The sequence below is a fragment of the Bufo gargarizans genome, chromosome 3 (assembly GCF_014858855.1).
Source record: "Bufo gargarizans isolate SCDJY-AF-19 chromosome 3, ASM1485885v1, whole genome shotgun sequence".
Classification (NCBI taxonomy): Eukaryota; Metazoa; Chordata; class Amphibia; order Anura; family Bufonidae; genus Bufo; species Bufo gargarizans.
The window spans coordinates 390,735,154-390,758,053 of NC_058082.1; the positions used below are offsets into that span (position 1 = coordinate 390,735,154).

Sequence of the window (22,900 nt, forward strand, 5' to 3'; positions counted from 1 at the left end):
AATTCAACCTAACCGTGTCTTTTGCCCCCTTATAGGCCTACCCACGGACACGGCTTCGGGCACAACTTAGGCCAGTTCTACCAGGTTGCTTAATGGTTACAAGTAGTTAACCTCACGTCCTCGTTTACTATCTGTAGCCACGACCACAAATGTTAAGGCTGTTCACAGCCTGTAATTGTGGGAGGGGCGGAGGCTCATAAATTCTCACGAGCCTCCCCCTTCCATTGCAGGCGCTTGCTGTGCCCCACCCTTTCCCCTCCCTTTCTTCTTTAGTTCCCCTATGGGTAGGCCCCCTTATAGGCCTACCCACGGACATGGCTTCGGGCACAACTCAGGCCAGTTCTACCAGGTAGTTAACCTCACGTCCTCGTTCACGATCTGTAGCCACGACCACACATTATATATATATATATATATAATAGATAGATAGATAGATAGATAGAGATATATATATATATATATATATAGATATAGATATAGATATAGGTTTGTGATTATTGTAGGGGTTTTCATTTTTAAATGTTGAAATAAAGATTTATGTTTTATTGGATAGGGAGGTTTCCAATTGGATATTTGCTTCAGATCCCCCTATGTTATATTATTTTGGGTTAACTTAGTTGTATAGCTTTAGAGATTAGTGACTTTTAAAAATACCTTTATTATTGATAGTGCGGGTATAGGTATGTATATACCGACAAAGTGTACTACCTTTCAAAAGGGTTATATATACATTTCTTTTGACTGGGGAGTAGTGGCCCCTACATAAAAAGTTTACTAGTGACACAACAATGTCTATAGACTTAGTGGCTCGAGGAATAGACCAAAAGAGGACAGGGTCTGAAAAAAGGGCAGGGCAGACAGAATGCTTACCCTAAAGGCCCTAATGACTGCTCAGCCCAGGGTGACCCCCTGATGGTAGGGGTTCCCTGTCCCCGAACCTAAGGCTAAAAAATCCCTAGATTAGCCCTAACCGGGAAGAGAAAATATGTACTCTTAATAAGGGAAGATATACCGGAAGTGGAAGGTGGTACAAAAAAGGTGGAGTCGCCACCTGTCCAAACCGACAATTAGGTATAATTATTGCAGATACAGAAAAAGAGAATAATGGAAGGCGATCCAGGATACTGGAAAAGTCACCATTCCTCTCAAGTAAATAATACGCACATTTTTTAGTATGCACATCTTATTACACAAACCTCAACGCGTTTCACCTGTATAAGGTCAGGCTCATCAGGAAGTAGGTACAACATTAGGACAAAGTCCAACAATGATATAGATGTGATAAATGATACAAGGGCGATAATGAAAATAGAGCGATACTTAGCTAGAGATGTTTAAAGGAGGAGGCATAACATACACAAGATATAAGCATCCCAACAGGAGTTCCCTAAAGAGGTGCATACAAATGGAGAAGAATTCAGTATAGGGTAAAAAAATACATACAGGTTATAATGATCAAGAAAGCAGGTATTTGGCTCATCCTGCTACTTACACGCTGTTGATGCCGGCCATAAGTTCCCCCAGTAGCCTGCTCAGGGCCCAGGTAAGGTGCCAGCAAAGGTTTAGACCCATTTATAGGGTCAGATCGTTGTGATGTTAAAGGGGTTGTCTGCGTTCAGAGCTGAACCCGTTCATATCCCCATTTTCACCCAGGCAGCACCCCTGACTTGAGCATCGGAGCTCAGGGCAAGGGCATTTTCTGGAGTTCCAGTGACATAGGGCTGCCAGGCGGAGGCTTCTGCCAAACAGTGAGCCCGGTGACATCACCGGCACTGATGGGCTTGCTTTAGCGCTGCCCTAGCCTTTAAAACTGGCTAAGACAGCGCTAAGGCTCGCCCATCAGAGCCGGTGACGTCACCGAACACACTGCTGGCTGGAAGCCTTCGCCCAGCAGTGTGCTATTGTAAATAAAAGAGCCCTTGCCCTGCGTGATCCAGCCCAGGGCAAGGGAGTGCATCGGAGCATGAAATGATGATGAGCATGATGCTAACATCAGGGGGGGTGTCTGGGTGAAATTATGGTTATGTCTGGGTTCAGCTCTGAAACCGGACAGCCCCTTTAACAAGGCCAAACAGGGACAGTAGTGAACCCGTCACAGAGTGATGAGGGTGACAACAGCGAGAGGCGTCATAATAGTGGCCCAGTCACAGAGTGGTGCGGGTGGCTGGAGCATGACAAATCATCATAGTGGCCCAGTCACAGAGTGGTATGGGTGACAACCACACAAGGAGTCATCATAGTGGCCCAGTCACAGAGTGGTGCGGGTGGCAACAGCATGAGGAGTCATCACAGTGGCCCAGTCACAGAGTGGTGCAGGTGGCAACAGCAGTCCTAGTTACAGCACAAGATGGTGGTAGTAGAAGAAGATGGCAGCAGAGGCAGGAGGTGTGTGTCATCAGGTGGATGGCAGCATCAGAATAATAAAGTGCATGGGCAGGAGTACAATGTTTTGGTGTGGCTTCCAAAATTATCTAGTCTGATTCATCAGCCACCAGCATGTGGAAATCACGGCTGATCCACGCCTGATCTTTACAAAGGTTAGTCTCTCAACATTTTCTGTTGAAAGGCGAGTTCCCTTTGGAGTAAATATGCACACACCCGGTATCTAGGTTTTGTGGATCCGCAATTTGCAGACTGCAAAACATCCAATGGTCGTGTTCATGAGCACTTATAGTGTTATAGTGATAACAGAAATATTAAAGATGAAGTATGATGGCAGACATTCACAGCAAAATGCACAAATATACATGTGGAAGAATTTACACATATATCGACATCCTGCACTTAAGACAAGTCAGAAAGAAGACACATGCAGCTCACACCAATTGGACACATGTGGCACACAAGAAACTTATACATGGGTCACATGCCACTGATGCATATGTCACATACTGCACATACACCACTGATACATAGGTCATATATAGCACACACCAGTCACACATAGGAAACACGCAATGCACACACCAAGACATTTATGCTTAAACCTATTAAATGTAGCACACTTAAAGGGCGGTAACACTGACATGGAAAAGGATCTAGGAATTTTAATAAACAGAAAACTAAGTTGCAAAAACCAGTGTCAGGCAGCTGCTGCCAAGGCCAATAAGATAATGGGTTGCATCAGAAGGGGCATAGTCCTACCACTTTACAAATCGCTAGTCAGACCACACATGGCGCTCCTGTAAACAAGGTAGACATAGCAGAGCTGGAGAGGGTCCAGAGGAGGGCAACTAAAGTAATAACCGGAATGGGGGCAACTACAGTACCCTGAAAGATTATCAAAATTAGGTTTATTCACTTTAGAAAAAGGACAACTGAGGGGAGATCTAATTAATATGTATAAATATATCAGGGGTCAGTACAGAGATCTATCCCATGATCTATTTATCGCCAGGACTGTGACGAGGGGACATCCTCTGTGTCTGGAGGAAAGAAGGTTTGTACACAAACATAGAAAAGGATTCTTTACGGTAAAAGCAGTGAGACTATGGAACTCTCTGCCTGAGGAGGTGGTGATGGTGAGTACAATAAAAGGAATTCAAGAGGGGCCTGGATGTATTTCTGGAGTGTAATAATATTACAGGCTATAGTTACTAGAGAGGGGTCGTTGATCCAGGGAGTTAGTCTTGGGAACACGCATGATTTTTCCGTGCAAGTGCAAAACATTGTAATGCGTTTTGCACTCACGTGAGAAAAATCGCGCTTGTTTGGTACCCAAACCCAAACTTCTTCACAGAAGTTTGGGCTTGGGATCGGTGTTCTGTAGATTGTATTATTTTCCCTTATAACATGGTTATAAAGGAAAATAATAGCATTATGAATACAGAATGCATAGTAAAATAGCGCTGGAGGGGTTAAATTGTGCTGGAGGGGTAAAAAAATATAATGTTGTTTTATCCACCTTAATCTACTTGATCGCGCAGCAGGCATCTCCTTCTGTCTTCATGTTAGCTGTGTGCAGTAACAGGACCTGTGGTGACGTCGCTCCGGTTATCACATGATCCATTACATGATCTTTTACCATGGTGATGGATCATGTGATGGACCATGTGATGACCGTAGTTACGTCACCACAGGTCGTGTGACTGCACACAGCTAAGATGAAGACACAAGGAGATGCCGGCTGCGCGATCAAGTGGATTAAGGTGAGTTAAATAATTTTTGATTTTTTTTAACCCCTCCAGTCCTATTGTACTATGCACTCTGTATTCAGAATGCTATTATTTTCCCTTATAACCACGTTATAAGGGAAAATAATAATGATCGGGTCTCCTAGCAACCGTGTGTGAAAATCGCACCGCTGGCTGTAGAGCCGAGCCGGGCCGGCTCTTACTGGGAGCAGCCAAAGTGCAGGGTGGGTGGCTTCTCTCCATGTTCCAGGCTGGGTTTTGGTTAGGGATATAAAAACCCAGCCAGCAGTCTCAGCTGTGTGGATTATCCTCCATTTTACAGTGAAGCTGTGGAGACTCTGTGGTTTTGGGATCTGCATGAGGTGTGCCGTGCTAAAGGGCTGAGAGACGCATTTCTGGAAAACAGGCCTCCTGAAACCTGCTGTGGATAGCTGATGGAAAAACTGCTAACAAGGTGAACGTTTGTGTTCTGTGGACTTTCCATGGTGTGAACATACACTAACACTGCGAACTGTTATTTTGTTTTGCCTTCTGTGTGAATAAACACTGAACTATTTAAGTTAAAGACTTTGTGTTTAACTTACCAGAGCGAATCCCCACATTTGTTGTCAGATGCGGGCAAACGCAGTGAGGCTGGCCTAAAGGGCGAAAAGTTTTTGTTTTTTCCCCAGGCACGGGTGTATGTCTTTCATCAAGTCGGCAAGGTTACTACCCGTATCCCCTGACAAAATGGAGGCGGTCGTGAAAGCCCTCATGGAGTCTAACTTGCAGCAGCGGGAGGCAAACAAGCAGCAGCGGGAAACCAACTAGCTGCTATTACAGCATGTGATGGCATTACAAGCGTCAGGAGCGTCCCAGAACGTCCATAATGCCCGGAAAGATGTTCGTGTGGCGATCCCCAAGATGACTCAATCGGACGACGTTGAGACGTCGAGACGAGGCGGTGTTCGAAAAGGTGGCCGTGCAGGAGAAGTTACCCCAAGACCATTGGGCTGAGGTTGTCGCTCCGTTCCTGGCATCTAGACCCCAGCAGGTGTTTTTCGACCTACCAGCTGATTAAACGGCTCACTACCTGACCGTAAAAGGTGAGATTCTGGCAAGACTGGGGGTGAATGTATTGGTCCGGGCCCAGCGAGTGTGTCAGTGGGAATTTAAGGAATTTAACCCAGCTGACAGAGACCGCAGTATTATGATCTCCTACCCGGCTGCAAAAGTGGCTGCAGCCTGACGTACTGAGTCCCACTGCTATGCTGGACCGCCAGTTGGCGAATGTATTCTGGAGGGCTTTGCCGTACCCTCTCTAGCACTGGATCGGCCAGGTGTCTACTGGTAATGCCCTAGAGATGGTCAACTTGGTGGAGCGCTACGAGGCCACCAGAAATCTGCAGGGGGGTTCTTTTGGGAGGGGGCCAGTTAAAACCCGGAAATCTCCACCCCAGGCCCGGCGGCTGGTGCCAGCCAAACCCGCCCGGGACATACCCCCTGCAGACCCAGCCCCGGTGGTCTGCTGGCGGTGTTAAGAGTCTGGACACATAAGGGCCGACTGTCCCCATCGGTGTGAACCCATGGACACTAACTTTGGCTATCGCCCCTCAATGCATGCCTAGGAGGCTGTGTGCATCCGGTAACCCTGACACAATAGACAATAATCACCTGTGCCAGGTACAAGTGGGAGATAACCTGGCAGTGGTGGTGCTGGACTCAGGGAGCCTGGTGTCCCTTGTAAGAGCTGCCCTGGTGCGGCCCGCCGTCTATACTGGCTGAAAAGTAGGTGTAATGTTCATCCTTGGAGACTTAAAGGACTATCCCACCGCCCTGGTGTCACTATCCATGGTGGCCGGCACATGGATTTTGCCGTTGCCACACACTTGCACTATGAAGTAATAATTAGGAGAGACTTCACCGGTTTCCCGGCAGTATGGCCGGATACAAAAAAACGTCACGGTCGTGTGCATGAGGCTTTTTTACGGCAGCTCAATTTAAGCGCTGCATGGGTCCCGGCTCTCACATGAGAGCCCTGGCCCTGCTCTAACAGCCCGGTTCGGCAGGAGTGCCAGTCTGGGCTGTTTAACACTTTACATCCGGCGGGCGCCTGCCGCATGTAAAGTGCTGACAGAGGGAGCGGACTCCCTGTGTCTCCCATCGACAGCTCGCAGATGCAATCTAGTGTAGCCCCCCGACCAGCCTTGAGTAATTTCCAGCAGGCTGCGCCTCTCTGGCCGCAGCTTGCTGGTCAATGTCAGAATAGCACTAACATTAAAATGCAATGCACTATAGCGATAATGCATTGCATTTGAAAAAATATATAAAAAACGGTCTGTTATAGTCCCCTTGTGGGACTATTAAGTGGTAAAAAAAAAAAAGTTAAATCAAAACACATTTATTAAATAAAAAAAATCCATTAAAAAAATTAAGCTTTTTGTCCTATTGAAAATACGCTCACCCATATATTTAGTATTGTCACGTCTGTAACGACGTGGACTACATAAATATCACGTAAATTATCCCATACGGTTAACGCCGTAAAAAAACTAAACAAAAAACAGAATTGCTAATTTATTCTTAGTTGCCACTAGGGTTGAGCAAACACCGGGAAGTTCGGGTTTGCCAGGTTCAGCCAAACTGAAGTCAATGGGGACCCGAAATTTGGGGCACAAAAAATGGCTCTAAAAAAGTCATAGAAAGGGTTAGAGGGCTACAGGAAGCAAAATGGGGGTAAGAGCAGGATAATTGACCTGCAAACAAATGTGGATAGGGAATTTACTTAAAATAACATAGAATATAAAAAAGGTTAAAAATTATGATCTTGAACTAGGATACAGAGGTCAAAGTGGAGTAGGAGGTTGAGTAGGCGGTGGATGTGGCAGTGTAGCACCTCCAAGGTGTAAAGGTTAAGCTCAGGCCATGTGCTCAATCTGGAGACCCAGAAGTTGAATGGGGCAGACCCATCAGTCAGTACGTGTAGGCGTGTGCACATGTACTGTTCCACCATGTTGCTGAAATGCTGCCTCCTTCTAAGACATTCCATATCAGCTGGTGGTGCTGATTGTTGTGGCGTACTGACAAAGCTTTTCCACATTTCAGCCATGCTAACCCTCCTTTCTGAGGTGCTGGCGGTGCCTCAGCTGCGTTGACGACTTCCTCCTCCTCCTCTGCCTACGCCTTGTGCTTTCACTAAGCCCCGGTGTCAGGTGGGAATGCCATCAGCAGCGTATCTATCAGCATGGGCTTGCACTCATGCATCTTCCGATCACGCTCCAGTGATGGAAATAAGGACGGCACATTATCCTTGTAGCGGGGATCCAGCCGGGTGGCCACTGGTTAGAATGTGTGCACCTCGCCGGTCGTTGCGCAGGCACTACAGCATGTAGTCGCTCATGTGTGCCAGGCTGCCCAGAGGCAACGACAAGCTGTCCTTTGTGGGAGGTGTATCATCTGTGTCCTCTGTATCACCCCAGCCACGCTCCAGTGATTCCCATGAGCTGCTTTGGGTGCCATCCTGCTGTGAACACAGTTCCTCCTCCTCATCATCCTCCTCCTTCTCATCCTCCAGGACTGTGCCCTGGCTGGACAATTGTGTACCTTGCCTCTGTTGGTGCAGGAACCCAACCTCTGAGCAACTTGTGAATGACTGGCCTGATAACCGTGGAAATCCATGGATCCCTCTTCCTCCTGTGCCACATCCTCTTCCATCATCGCCCAAAGTGTTTTTTCCATTGAGACATAGAAATGGGATAGTAATGCTGAGGATGGCATCATCGACACTGGCCATGTTGGTGAAGTACTCGAAACAGCGCAACACAGCACACACGTCCCGCATGGAGGCCCACTTGGTGGTGAAGTGGTGCTGCTCCGCAGAACGATTCAAGCACGCGTGCTGCAGCTGAAACTTTGCTCGCAGTCTCTCCAGCATGTTCAAGGTGAAGTTCCACCTTGTGTGCACGTTGCATATGAGGCAGTGAGCAGTAATGCCCAAGTTACGCTGCAACACAGACTGCCCACACTTTCTGCACCAGCTCTGACATATCTGGGTAATTTTTCAGGAACCTCTGCACCACCAAATTCAGCACATGTGCCAGGCAAAGGATGTGTGTCAAACGGCTAAGCCCAGAGATTCTACGAGATTTTGCCCAATATCGCACACCACCAAGCCGGGCTTGAGGCTCAGTGGCACCAACCACTCATCGGTCTGTTGTTCCATGCCCGTCCACAGCTCCTGCGCAGTGTGGGTTTTTTCCCCAAAAAGATGATTTCCAATACAGCCTTCTGTCGTTTCCCCCTGGCTGTGCTGAAGTGGGTGGTGAAGGTATTAGGCGTTATCCTGTCCGGATGAGGAGGCGGTAGAGGAGGAGGCAACAGGAGGCAAAGAGAAACATCCTGCAATCCTTGGTGGTGGAAGGACATGCGCCAAACTGCTATCTGCCTCAGGCCCAGCTGCCAATGCCTTTACCCAGTGTGCAGTTAGGGAGATATAACATCCCTGCCCATGCTTACTGGTCCACGTATCGGTGGTTATGTGGACCTTGCGCGCCTAATTTTGTCCGCCACTTGGTTGTGCAGGGATGGCTCGCCTGGAAAAGTAGTGGCGGCTGGGAACCACGTACTGTGGGACAGCCACCGCCATAAGGTCTCCGTCTCCACCAGACAGGATTACAACATTTCAAAGGCCAGGAATTTTGAAATCCTGGCATTCAGAGCCAGGGATCACGGGTGGGTAGTGGGTACCTCTTTCTCTCCAGTATTTGGGAGATGGACAGCTGAACGATTCCATGGGACATTGTGGAGATGCTTGGAGACGGAAGTGGTGGTGTTGCTGCCACATCCTCTGTTTCCAGGGTGGCAAGTGCCACTGTCACTCCAGAGGGGTAGGAAGAGGCCAAGACTGCAGCAAAAGAGGCAGCAGGAGGAGCCTGAGATCTTTCAAGGTTTTTGAGGTGTTTACTCCACTGCCCGCTCGTGCTATGCATTTAGATGCCTGGTCATGCAGGTGGTGCTCAGGTTTAGAACATTTATGCCTCGCTTCAGGCTCTGATTGCACAGCGTACAAACCACTCGCGTCTTGTCGTCAGCACATTGTCTGTAGAACTGCCACGCCAGGGAACTCCTTGGCGCTGGCTATGGTGTGCTCATTCCCTGGGTGTAGCTTAATTTCTTCAGTTTAATGTAAACAGATTCTTTCACATGTCTTTTGAATCAGGCCTCCTCTGTGTCTGAGATGCAATAACTCACTGGTATTGGACAAGTGTCCATTCTCCTTACGTCCTTAGTGACCACGCGCATTTAAAAATAATTGCATTCCAAGAGCTATAACTTTTTAGTTTTTTCATCAATGTACTTGTATGAGGTCTTATTTTTTACAGATATACATGGAAGAACCAAGTTCTCCACACTGGCAGTCTTGATATTCTTTTTTGTTGTTTTGTCAGTTTTAACAGGAGGCTAATCTGAATACCCACAAGTTTAAAGGCTCCTTTGAGGTGTTCAAATTCCCTTGTCTCTCTGCCTCTATAGTACTGGAGACTATATGATATATATGATGTATTTATTTAGATTTTGATAATTGACTTAAGTGCTCATACACACATCTGTTAGAGTTTTTGTGGTCTGCAAATTGCAGATCTGCAAAACCAGGATAACGGCAGCATGTTCACTTGTTCAGCACTATGCAGAATGGAACGTCCTGCCTGCTATAGAACTGTCCTATCCTTGCCCTATTTATGTCTGTTCTATGGACATGTTCAGTTTTTTTGTTGGGCTGCAGAATTGACATAGGGCACTGATATCGCCGTTTGCTCCTTTGTCTCGTTCTCACAACTGAAAACAACCGCCAGAAGTACAATCGGGAAATCCTTGGTGTAGTGTTCGTCGATGTGTGCGCAATTCCTCCAAAATAACATCACAGAGACGTTCTCAAGTAGGATCCAATAATGTGCCTGCTTCCAACAGCTAGGCAAGGTTTATTTATACCAGAAGATGGGAGGCGGTCTTACAATCATGACCAATGTGGAGACTGGTTATGGTATGAAGTGATTGGCAAAGATATGAATGATCGTGCAAACTTATGTTTGCACGTTCTGACACTTATTTGCGCTCTTTCCCGTTGCTGCGCTTATCCTCGTGGATGAGGAAACCTTTGTTCGACGGTCTCCATCCCTCCCGCCTCATCCGGCGCCATGACACCGATATCCTGCAGGCTGGGCACAAATCAGCTACAGGTCAGGACGACCAGACCATCGTGCGAAAGTTTCTGCGCAGATATGAATGCAAACAAGAACAAATCTGTGGATAGGATAGATGGCGACCATACGGCGAACAATAATTTTTCCACAACAGGCACTATTGAAGTGAATGAGTCCACATACAACCTGTAATAAATGTGAATCAGATGCAAACTAAAAATAAGTTCATGTGCATGAGCCCTAAGGCAGAGTACTTTTGACCTTGCATAGCTAATAGCAGAAAGCTTATACAGACAAAAGCAGAGTTTCTGATCTTAGACTTTGTCTTAGTGCCAACTAATGTGTTTTAACCCCATAATGCTGTGCATCTACGGAATTAGCTTTCAAGGGTTGTATAGAGTGAGCTCTCTCCATACAGGATATTATACAGCCAGCACCCCCTGGCAGTGAACAGGATCAATGATGATGCCAGGTGTGGGCATTTAACCCCTCAGATGCCACTGTCAATTTTGGCATCTTTGGGTTAGACAGAGGACTCTCTCTCTGTCCTCCTATCAGCACCACACAGTGAAATTGCATAAATCCAATCAGTTGCTGTGACTTCCTGGGGCCTTGTGAATAGCGAGCTACCTGCTATGCTATGTCTGAGGCACAGCTCGACAGGCAGCTTCAGAATCCCATAAGTTACCTAAGAAGATTCAAAATTACAGTAATTTTTTTAATAAAAAATAAACCAAAAGTATTAAAAATTTAAATCACACACTTTTACACATAAAAATAAACACTAAAAAAGTAACAGGTATTGCCATGTCTGAAAATGTCCAAACTATTAAAATATAATAATTTTTAAAAGATCATAATTTTTTTCCCGGTGAATGCTGTAGCCGAAAAGAAAAAAGGACAATTCATCATTTTTGGGATAGAAATGTAATAAAAACTAATCAAAAATTAATGCGACCCCAAAACTACAGTTCCCCTACAAAAAAAACAACCCCTCACCCAGATTTGTAGAGAGTAATATAAAACGTTATGGGTGTCAGAAAATGCTGATGCAAAGAAAATCTTACATTTTTCACAGCTTTTATCAAGTATCAAAATATTGTATCACTGTAATTGTACTGACTTGCAAAATAAGGCCATACAGTTTTTTTTTTTAGCATGCAGTGAACGCTATAATAAAAAATAAATAAAAAAAAGTGAACCTTGGTGAAATTATGTTCTTATTTGTTTCACCCTACAAAGATATGGTAAAGTAAAGGCTGCCATTAAAAAATACAGCTCGTCCTGCGAAAAAGCCCTCATATGGTTATGTAAACATGAAATTTAAAAAGTTGTAGCTTTTAGATGGTAGAAAAAATTGAAAACACAGAAACTGAAATTGTTCTGGCTCTTAAGAGGGTAACCAATTGTTAACTTTAAATCATTTCATATTGATAGGTGACCAAGTAACAAATGCTTCATTAATGCAAAGAATGTCTGACATGCTTTCAAGATGGTTTGAAGAGGCAAGTGAAGTTGCTCAAAGAGGAAGAGGAAGAAATCAAAACAGAGGTAAATTCCCAGCCAAAATAATGTGTGCATATATAAAGTGAAATAGGAATGAGGAAATGCTGTTGTTTTAATGAGAGATTTGTAAACATTTTTGCAGGTCACAATGGCATTTTGAGGAGTTTCCCGCCGGGTGAACAGCCTGTCGGATCCGTCCTGCCGCTAGTGAACTTGCGCCCCTGGACTGCCGCTCCATCCTCATTGACTATAATAGGGGCGGGGGCGGAGTTCCCGGCGAGGCGTCGCGAGAGGCTGCCGGAATAAATGTCGGACATGTCGTAGTTTTATTCCGGCAGCCTCTTGCCATGCGCTGCCGTTCCTCGACGGGAACTCCGCCCCTACCCCCATTATAGTCAGAGCGGCAGTCCAGGGGCACACGTTCACTAGCGGCAGGGCGGATCTGACAGGCTGTTCACCCGATGGAACAGCCTGCCAGAGGTCCATGCCGCTAGTGTGAAAGTAGCTTAAGAAAAAAAATATTTTGAACCAAAAGGTGTGCTTTTGGTGGGTTTTGAACTAATGGTGCTATGTAGATGACACTGTTATGGGGGATCTGTGGATGACGAACTGTTATGGGGGATGTGTGGATGACACTGTTATGAGGGATCTGTGCATGAAACACTGTTATGGGGGATCTGTGGATGAAACACTGTTATGGGGGATCTGTGGATGATCACTGTTATGGGGATCTGTGAATGACGCACTGTTATGTGGGATTTGTGAATGACGCGCTGTTATGTGGGATTTGTGGATGACGCACTGTTATGGGGGATGTGTGGATGACACTATTTTGGGGGAATGTGTGGATGACACACATATAGCATCTTATGCTGGTCCCCACCCATATGCCCCTATGTGTCACAGTAATTATAAATGTGTCCCCTCATGTCCCTCTGTATAGTGACCCCATTACACTGGCCCCGCTCACAGCAGTCTTTATCTGTAAAGTTTATTTATTTAATGCTCAAACAGTGGCTCCCTTTTTGTTAAACTGCCCTAATCGTCTGTAGTAGTACTCACTAGCTCACTTAAAAGCAGAGGTCAGGCCGGCAGCGAAACCTCCCACCTCACCTCCCACTTCATGAATGGAGCAGGAGGAGCGTGAATGAGTGAGAGAGGTTACACTGCCGGCCTGCTCTCCACTTTGATAGTGAGTACTACTACAGAATATTACGCTAGTTTAACAAACCAGAGCCACTGGTTGAGGATTAATATTATCAATTTTGTATTTTTATTATGCTTTTGCTTTCCTAAATTGCACTATTCCCTGTGCGCTTAAAACTCAGTTCTCTGTACACCGCTGACAGCTCAGCAGTGTACGTAGTACAGATTTTATCAATGGGCAGCAGCACACAGTGAGCCGTAATATGCGCTCCTGCCCGTGCTCCCCAGAGGATTACTAACTCCTGGCATAGCACATGGGTATGCTGTATGCCAGTATTAGCTGACCGGAGCGGGCTCCTGCTCCTGCCTGCTTCACTAAGCTAAGAGCTGACATGCAGTTCTCTTATATCCGTTCAGCTAATCCTGGCATAGTACATGGGTACAGAGTGCCCATGTGCTAAGCCAGGAGTTAGTAATCCTCCGGGGAGCATGGACAGGAGCGGCAATGTGCGCTCCTTCCAGTTCTCACAGCACTGCTACTGCCCATTTATAAAATGTATACACTTTACTCCGTACACCACTGAGCTGTCAGCAGTGTACAGAGAATAGTGTTTTAAGTGCACAGTGAATAGTGTGCTTTAGGGATGTAAAAGTATAATGAAAATACTAAATTGATTAATTAAGTATATTCTAAATAGTTTTATTAGGGCATTATTAATATTAAAACTTCATATAAAGGTTTAGTTAATCTTTAAAGGAAATGAGTCAACAAAAATATCATTTATATCACACATATTTTTATCCAATCTGTTTTTATTTTCTGATTGCAGATCATTGTTTCCCAAACATTATTATGGGGTCTGCCTTCTTGCCTAAGCTGTTCTTAACAGCATTTAGACAGCACGAAAAATAAAATAAAAATTACTTTATGGCAGCCCTATGGGCCATAGACACAATGGTCTGGAGGAGACTTCATTGACTTCTATGGGAGAGTTTTCTAGGCATGCTCTGTGACCTGTGCAGAGGTCATTGTACAAGAAAAGAATAGATAAGCTCTGACAATCACCTATTGTGAATGGTGGATCCTGTCTATATATCTATCTACATACAGAGGTGTTCTCTCCTTATCATTACAGGCAGATGTAGAATAATATATACTGTAACTGCAGTAGAATGATCTGTAGAGACCAAGAAGTGGCGCCTATTATTAGGCTTAGTGGCCAGTGCGAAAACTGCAGGAATTTATGTTTTTTGTTTAAATATAGATGTTGATGTGGAAAATTTTAATCATCAAAAATTCTTTAAAAAGATATTAAACATAAAAATGTGATTTAAACAGCAGATCATTTTCTAGTGACACATTCCCTTTAGAGATGAGCAAATTTTTCAAACATTCGATTCGCCGGTTCGCCGAACTTTTCTGGAAAAAAACTGTTTGATCCGAATAATTTTGCGGCAAATTACGTTAAAAACTGCTATTTCCTGACTGCTGAGAACCTTTATAGTGGTGTAGAACACTGTGCCTTGCAGTAACGCATAGGGAGTCTGCTTTGGTAGTGAAATAATACTGTGAGTCCGTATGACATGCAGATGACGGGCGTCGCTCTTAGAATCACTGCACACTTCACTTATTTGGGCGGTCACGGAGCCAAAACTGACCAAATAACTAAAGTATCAACTCAGCCTTACAGGTAGATGTTAGCGTCAAGAAAAAGCGCATTCATTTTACACCCTCGTCAGCTGATTCCACATAGATGTCTACAGAACCTGTTCTATTAAACGCTTATAGAAGTATAGCCCCCCTGACATAGTGGAGAGGGTGTCAGCAGTACGTTTGTGTTGACATCACTGATTAATTTTTACCATTCTCTGATCCATCAGAACAATTACCCAGAAAAAACGGATCCTGTCTGTTGAGCATACACCTTCACTTGGTCAGCATTTGGCCAATAATCAATCAGTATTGCTAAAGGCCAAAAAAAACTGGAGTGGATCTAAAACAGAGATGACACGTGAATGGAATATTTGCATGTCTTTTGTGTTTTCGACCCACTCCTGCTTTTGGCTACCAAATCATAAGCCAATTCTGATGGGACCATACAGGCCTTAAAGCTGCTTCACACACAGTAACCGTTGTTCGTCTCGTTTTTCCTTCCTTCTGACAGATCAGAAGAAAGGTCAAATAAATGATGATGTCAACCAAGCCGAAAGCCAAAATAGTGGTCTAGTCATGAAGTGGGAAGGGTGGCAACAGCATGAGTATTCCACAGACTGGACCTATGACATAGTGGCGAGGTGAAAGCCAGACAGGATCTGGAGGTGGCAGCAGCATGAGGAGACAACAAAGTGGCACAATGACAGAGTCTGGAGGTCGCAGCAGCATCAGGAAGCCACAGAGTGGCAAGGTTATATACTGTGGAGGTGGCTGGCAGTACCAGTACCCGCTGAAGATGGTGGGAGAAAGAAGGAGCACTTGGCATCAGATGTGTGGTATCAGGCGGGTAACAGCAGAAGTTAGTAGCTGAGGCAGGTAGCCAGGAGAAACTGGTCTCTTTTGTCAAATTGTTGGTGTGGCACCATGGATAATCTAGTCTGATGCATCAGGCATTGATGTGTGGAAATCCTGGCTGATACACACCTGATTCATCTTGATGCAGTTTCCCACTCTGTGCTATATGTGGGCACTTTAAACTCTTGCTAAATATCATATCAAATGTATTGTGGTATCATGCTGTAATATCCTTTAACAGGCTGACCGTGTCATTTCATTTACCTTTATTCGCCCCTAGGTGGTGCTTGCACCACTTATATATATAGCCAGGTGGGCAGGGTAAAGTTAGTGTGTCCGATGCTAATGGTAGAGATGAGGAAGTTAATGGAGGAGGTGGAAATTTGTATTTCTACCAAAATAATACAAAAAAAAGTTTTTAACGCATATAAGTGCAGCGCTTAATGCAGAATAAAAGATTTTTTGTCCACACAAATAATTAAAAAAAGATTTTACCGCATATAACTGCAACGCTGAATGCTGAATACAGTGATCTGAATTGAACGGGAGGAAGTAGGTCCACACTGGAAGAGCGAGACGCGGTCCTCATGCCGTTTCTGTGCTGCAGAGAAGTCCCCGTAGTGTCCAGTAATCAATACCGCAGATAGATGCGGGCTGGTGTGAATTAGTTAGTATTTTTGTGCAGGGTTAGTGCATAATGTATTCATCTGTATTGGTGCACCGCTCTTATGGACGTAGTCACATAAGCAAGCAGTGTGTGAAGCGTAATTACAAAATTTCACCACCACGCAATTCAGTCCTTACCGCTAAAAGAACTTTCCCACATATAACTGCAGCGCTGAATATATCTTTATTTTTCTACTGAAATATGCCACGAAAAGCTTTACCACATAACTGCAACAGTAAACGCTGAATATGTTTTTATTTTTCTACTGATATACATCAATAAAGGTTTTTCCAGATATAAGTGCAGCAGCGAATGGCGAATTTATATTTCGTTTTCTAATGATATACGTCAATAAAGGTTTTTATACATGTAAGTGCACCAGCGAATAGCTTGGCCAGAAGAAAAAAAAGTAAAGTGAGTATATATTTTTCTTGTCGTACGGAAATACTCCCTTATACGGTTTCACCAGAAATAACTGCAACAGTGCAGTGCGTATATATTTGTATATTTTTTTTTACTGACATACGCCCCAATACGCTTTTACCAGAAATACTGTGGGATGCGAAAGTTTGGGCAACCTTGTTAATCATCATGATTTTCCTGTATAAATCGTTGGTTGTTACAATTAAAAATGTCAGTTAAATATATCATATAGGAGACACACACAGTGATATTTGAGAAGTGAAATGAAGTTTATTGGATTTACAGAATGTGTGCTATAATTGTTTAAACAAAATTAGGCAGGTGCATAAATTTGGGCACTGTTGTCATTTTATTGATTCCAAAACCTTTAGAACTAATTATTGGAACTCAAATTGGCTTGGTAAGCTCAGTGACCCCTGACCTACATACACAGGTGAATCCAATTATGAGAGAGTATTTAAGGGGGTCAATTGTAAGTTTCCCTCCTCTTTTAATTTTCTCTGAAGAGTAGCAACATGGGGGTCTCAAACAACTCTCAAATGACCTGAAGACAAAGATTGTTCACCATCATGGTTTAGGACAGTGATAGGCAAACTGCGGCTCTCTAGCTGTTGCAAAACTACAACTCCCACCATGCCCTGCTGTAGGCTGAAAGCTGTAGGCAGTCTTTGCATGCTGGGAGTTGTAGTTTTGCAACAGCTGGAGAGCCGCAGTTTGCCTATCACTGGTTTAGGAGAAGGATACAGAAAGCTGTCTCAGAGATTTCAGCTGTCTGTTTCCACAGTTAGGAACATATTAAGGAAATGGAACACCACAGGCTCAGTTCAAGTTAAGGCTCGAAGAGGCAGACCAAGAAAAATCTCGGATAAACAGAAGGGACGAATGGTGAGAACAGTCAGTGAACCCACAGACCAGCACCAAAGACCTACAACATTATCTTGCTGCAGATGGAGTCACTGTGCATCGTTCAACCATTCAGCGCACTTTACACAAGGAGATGCTGTATGCGAGAGTGATGCAGAGGAAGCCTTTTCTCCGCCCACAGCACAAAAAGTGCCACTTGAGGTGGGCTAAAGAAACATTTGGACAAGCCAGCTTCATTTTGGAATAAGGTGCTGTGGACTGATGAAACTAAAATTGAGTTATTTGGCCATAACAAGGGGCGTTATGCATGGAGGAAAAAGAACACAGCATTCCAAGAAAAACACCTGCTACCTACAGTAAAATATGGTGGTGGTTCCATCATGCTGTGGGGCTGTGTGGCCAGTGCAGGGACTGGGAATCTTGTCAAAGTTGAGGGACGCATGGATTCCACTCAGTATTAGCAGATTCTGAGACCAATGTCCAGGAATCAGTGACAAAGCTGAAGCTGCGCCGGGGCTGGATCTTTCAACAAGACAACTACCCTAAACACTGCTCAAAATCAACTAAGGCATTTATGCAGAGGAACAAGTACAACGTTCTGGAATGACCATCTCAGTCCCCAGACCTGAATATAATTGAAAATCTGTGGTGTGACTTAGAGAGCTGTCCATGCTCGGAAGCCATCAAACCTGAATGAACTAAAGATGTTTTGCAAAGAGGAATGGTCCAAAATACCTTCAACAGAATCCAGACTCTCATTGGAACCTACAGGAAGCGTTTAGAGGCTGTAATTTCGGCAAAAATATTGATTTCATTTCTTTTTTGTGGTGCCCAAATTTATGCACCTGCCTAATTTTGTTTAAACAATTATAGCACACTTTCTGTAAATCCAATAAACTTCACTTAACTTCTCAAATATCACTGTGTGTGTCTTCTATATGATATATTTAACTGACATTTCTTATCATAACAACCAACGATTTATACAGGAAAATCATGACGATTAACAAGGTTGCCCAAACTTTCGCATCCCACTGTAACTAGAACAGTGCTGTGCGTATATATTTTACTTTGTTACTGAAATACGCCCCTATATGCTTTCTCCAGAAATAACTGCAGAAGTGAAATGCGTATATATTTTTCTTGTAGTACTGAATAAGATACTAAGATGTAAGCCTCAAAGGGCTTTTCAACATAACACTTGCAGCCCAATAACAAAAAGCTGGAATTACAGAGCTGTATCCCCAAATAATCGTTCCCTGCACTTGTAAATCAATTTTCTATCAATGTCCCTAACCCCTTCTGTCATCTCTCGTTACACTAAGATGCTTTGAAATGATTCCTCCCTTTCCTTTCCCTGCACTTATAAATTGTTTTTTAGTCTTTTTTTTCCAAAATGAGGTTTTTCCAATTGCCGTCCCTAGCGCCTTCACACATCTGTCCCTGCACTCTGAACGCTGGAAAATGGCTGCCGTATTTATAGGGCTGTGACATCACAGGGCTGTCTGGCTGCTGATTGGCTGCATACAGGCATGTCAATCTGGGAGATCCCACCTTCCCAGAGTTCCATGCCCCATGTTCTCAGTCCTCACATATGTACCCGCCATTTAGAATTTCAGGAAAAATTTGATTTGCAACGAATGCGAATTTCCTTGCGCTTCGTGGTAACGAAGCGCAAGGAAATTCGCATTCATTGCGAATCAAATTTTTCTTGAAATTCTAAACGAATTCCACTTTGTCAGCTTTTATTTGCTCATCTCTAATTCCCTTTTAAAGAAGTGGGACAGGAAGACGAGCTCTCTAGACTTAAACTTTTCTCTTTTCTCAAAGGCCATGTTTTTTCTGCTGTGGTGGACAGACCTACAGAATCTGAACAAGAGACTTCCATGGTTTCTCTCATGTCCTCGGTATCAATACAGACACAATTCCTCAGTCATTGGGGGCCACTTGGGCTCTTTGGTCAGTTGTCCATGGCTCAGGAGGTGCCTAGGACTTCAAGAAACTCCTAGGCAGTGCTCTAGGCTTTCTCTTCTGTCCCTCAGATAAAGTGCTGCAATATCAGGATATGCTTAGACAATACAAATTGTGGCTCTTATATCAGGGGGGAAGGAAGAAGGTCTGTCAAGCTCTTAAAAACGGATTACATCTGTATGCCATCCGTTGTTTTTTTTGCGGATCCATTGTAACAATGCCTAAAACGGACAAGATACTGATATAAAACGGACATACTGATGCAGACAACACAATGTGTGCTGTCCGCACTTTTTCCGGACACATTGAAATGAACAAGTCCGCATCATATCCGCAAAAAAAAATAATGGAATGGACACGGAAACTAACAACGTGCATGTAGCCTTAGGGACAGGGGTCTCTCAGGCTCAGTGATTAATACTTTTCTGGCTAGCAGGAAGCAGGTTACTTTTAATACTTTGTGGCAATGTGAACATTGAGGTGTTGCTTCCCCAGGTTCCAGTCCGGGACTTAGGGCATGCTCATGTCCAGGGATCCTATTTAATCCTGCTACTGGATCTTGGGTGTGTCTCACTCTGGAAAATCTGTGTGCAGCAGAGGCCTGGGAAGGCTCTGTACAAGTGGGCTCAGCCGAGCTAGCTGAGGGGTCACAGGGCTAGGTGTTAGCCTGAACTTTGGGGGACTCCGTGAGGTCTTTGAATCGACCGTCGCTAGGCCAGAGTCAGGAGGACTTCTGGGCCACAATCCCCCAAAAGGTACTGGACTTTGTTACAGCCTGGAAGTGCTGGATTGTTAGGCTGGGAAAAGCTGCATGTTCTTCCCGTGTGTGAACGGGGCTTTCAGTGAGGTAGGGAGTCCTCATGTTTAGTTAGAGCCCAGCCGGGCAGGTGTTTTATTTGTACTGTTTGTTTTGGTTTTGCTGAGGTGCCAAATAAAAGCAATGTTTAGCCCCTAACCCTGTGGCCCTTACAATTGGTGTCCGATGCGGGCAAGTTGTCCATGAGAGAAGGGCAACGGTTGGCTGCTAGGGGCAATGCGGAGACAGCAGGTGCTGCTAAAAGCTGTTTTTTGCCATGTGTGGAGTTAAAGAATTTTTATTTTTTTGTCTAGTGGAGCAGGTGCTGCTCATAAGAGTGTGGACTATTTTGCTGTGGTGCAAGTAAAACTGCAGTGAATTAAAGGGCCAGTAGCCCAGCAAAAGTGGACTTGTGGCTGAAAGTTTTTCCTGCTAGCATGGGTCTCGGGGAAGAGTACGTCCAGCGGCGCTGGCACATAGCAGGCAGAAGAAATGGCCATAGCAATTGGCTACACTAAAAATTTATTGGCTAAATTTGATGCAGAGCGAGAGGCTTTGGAGGCACATTTGCAGCTGGCCTTGAGAAATGGGTTCTCAACACTATGGACCTTGGACAAAGTTCCAAGAGGTTGGTGGTGTGCCGGGACTATCGGGGGGGAAAAGCAAAGATATGCCATTGCCAAGGGCAACCGTCGGGAAGATAAAGAGGTGGAGAGCGGTGCAGCTCTCAGGAGGTCGAATGTTCCCTACCAGTGGAGACAGAGTCCTAGAGAGGATGTGCCGGGGATCTGTGAGGCTGTTGCTAAGGGCAACAAACTACAACAGCGTGTGACTGCCCAGCAGTTATGGAGCAGAGCAAGTGGCTCATATTCTGTGGCTGGAGATCCCAAGGTCAGGTCTCCCGAGAGTGTGACTCCACATCTGGAAGGAGGATGGAGTCACGGCATTTCTCGTAGAAACCACTGCAGTCAGGAGGCTGCAGGTGATTTTTTTTAATAGAGGATCCTGGAGTATCCTTGGATTCTGGGACTGCCGAACCCATGACATCGCTGGGTAAGATCACTCCTGTTATTAATTATGTGACAGACCCAGCGACAGTGAGCCGGCGGCAGGGGATACCTTCCGAGATAGAACTGTCTCGGAAGTGTGTGACATTGGGAAAATCGCAGTGTCTGAACAGATGGGTAAGCTTGTTTCGGTTGCTCCCTCGCAGGACTTTGCAGGGGAGAAGGTTGTTGTGTTGCCCAAAATGCCCGTGACCAAGGCTAGGCATGGGGTGGAGAAAATTAGAGACTCTATGATAGCCCGGGTAAGAGGTAGCACAATATGGAAACCTGAGATAAATAAAGTGATAAATATGCTGGACAGACATGTGGTTAATGAGGACTGTCAGGTAGTTCTCACTGAGTGTGAGGCTATAGTGACAGCTGGGACTGATGGAGTTGCTGCCGTATATTCTCCCGTACATGAGAGAAGGTTGTTCCGTGATTTGTGGGGTAGAAAAACTTCTGCGTTCGGTTACGTAACTTCCGCAGAACTGGTACCTAGCCCATTAAATGAAGTGACCATTAGAAACAGTGGAGCTGATAAGGTGCAAAGTGATGGTACCATGTTTGCCGAAATGTATAATGAAAACAGTGATGTAGTAAAAAATTAAAATGTGAGGTCATGTGAAGTATATGATGATGACATTCCTTTTCAGGATGTGATCAGGAGAGAAGTGCTCCCTTCTGGTAAAAATATATGTAAAACAAAAATGCTGGTTAATGTTGTGAGCCCAGAGAGTGTACCACACGTACCAGAGGTGGATATGTAGTACCCACAGGGTTTTTTGGTTGCTGGGAAAGTGTCCAATGTGGGGACTAGCGCATCAGTGCCCCTAGAGGTCAGAACTGATAATGATGACACAAGTAATATAAGTGACGCATGTGCTGTGGACGATAGAAACTCAGAGAGAGAGGCTGCCATGTCGAGGTCTTGCCAAATTGACATAGTTACGGGTAGCAACCAGACGATAGTTGTACCTGACGTGACTAGAGTTGAGTGGGGAGACGCCAGCCTAGTGTCTGAGACCCATAGTCAGGCAGCGTTAGATGACCTGACCTGTCAGTACAGCTGCAATCATGAAGGTGATTTCTCTCTCTCCACACAGTCCCTAGATACGATAGAGAAGGGACTAGTTGTCATCATAAAGACATTGAAGAAGGCTGCAGAAGGTTCAAAAGAAGAGACCCCCGGAAAAGATGAGTGAACTGAACGGTCTACTGCAGGCATGTCCAAACTGCGGCCCTCCAGCTGTTGAAAAACTACAACTCCCAGCATGCATGGATAGCTTGCAGCTATTAGGGCATGCTGGGAGTTGTAGTTTTGCAACAGCTGGAGGGCCGCAGTTTGGACATGCCTGGTCAACTGCGTGGTGTCCCGGAGAAGAGGAAACACTCAAGAAAGACACGGAAGTCTGTAGTTGACATCGACAATGGGCTTGAAGAGTCCCTGGATGGAAATCCCACAAAGTGTCTAAAGAAAAAGGGTGGTAGTCCTTCGGCTGATGCGGCAGCAGAACAGAGTAAAGAGCCGCTGGAACAGGAGGCCTAAGAGTGGGGCGCTTCCAACAAGCTAGTGTGAAAAAACTAAGAAGGAACAGAAGTTTGGCCAGCTCCTGGCTGCAGAGAAATGCATATCGGCTCGGTATGCCGAAGAACGTGA

At 45.0% G+C, this 22,900-nt stretch overlaps 1 protein-coding gene across 4 annotated transcripts in view; it reads left to right on the top strand.

Annotated features, from left to right (window-relative positions):
- DCAF6 (DDB1 and CUL4 associated factor 6) overlaps window positions 1-22,900 on the top strand; it is a 1,153,281-nt gene that overhangs the window by 427,045 nt on the left and 703,336 nt on the right. For all 4 annotated transcript variants that reach the window (XM_044288252.1, XM_044288251.1, XM_044288253.1 and 1 more), the window contains exon 10: window positions 11,750-11,863. In XM_044288252.1, coding sequence (XP_044144187.1) covers window positions 11,750-11,863 — 114 coding nt within the window. The remainder of the gene's footprint in view (window positions 1-11,749; window positions 11,864-22,900) is intronic.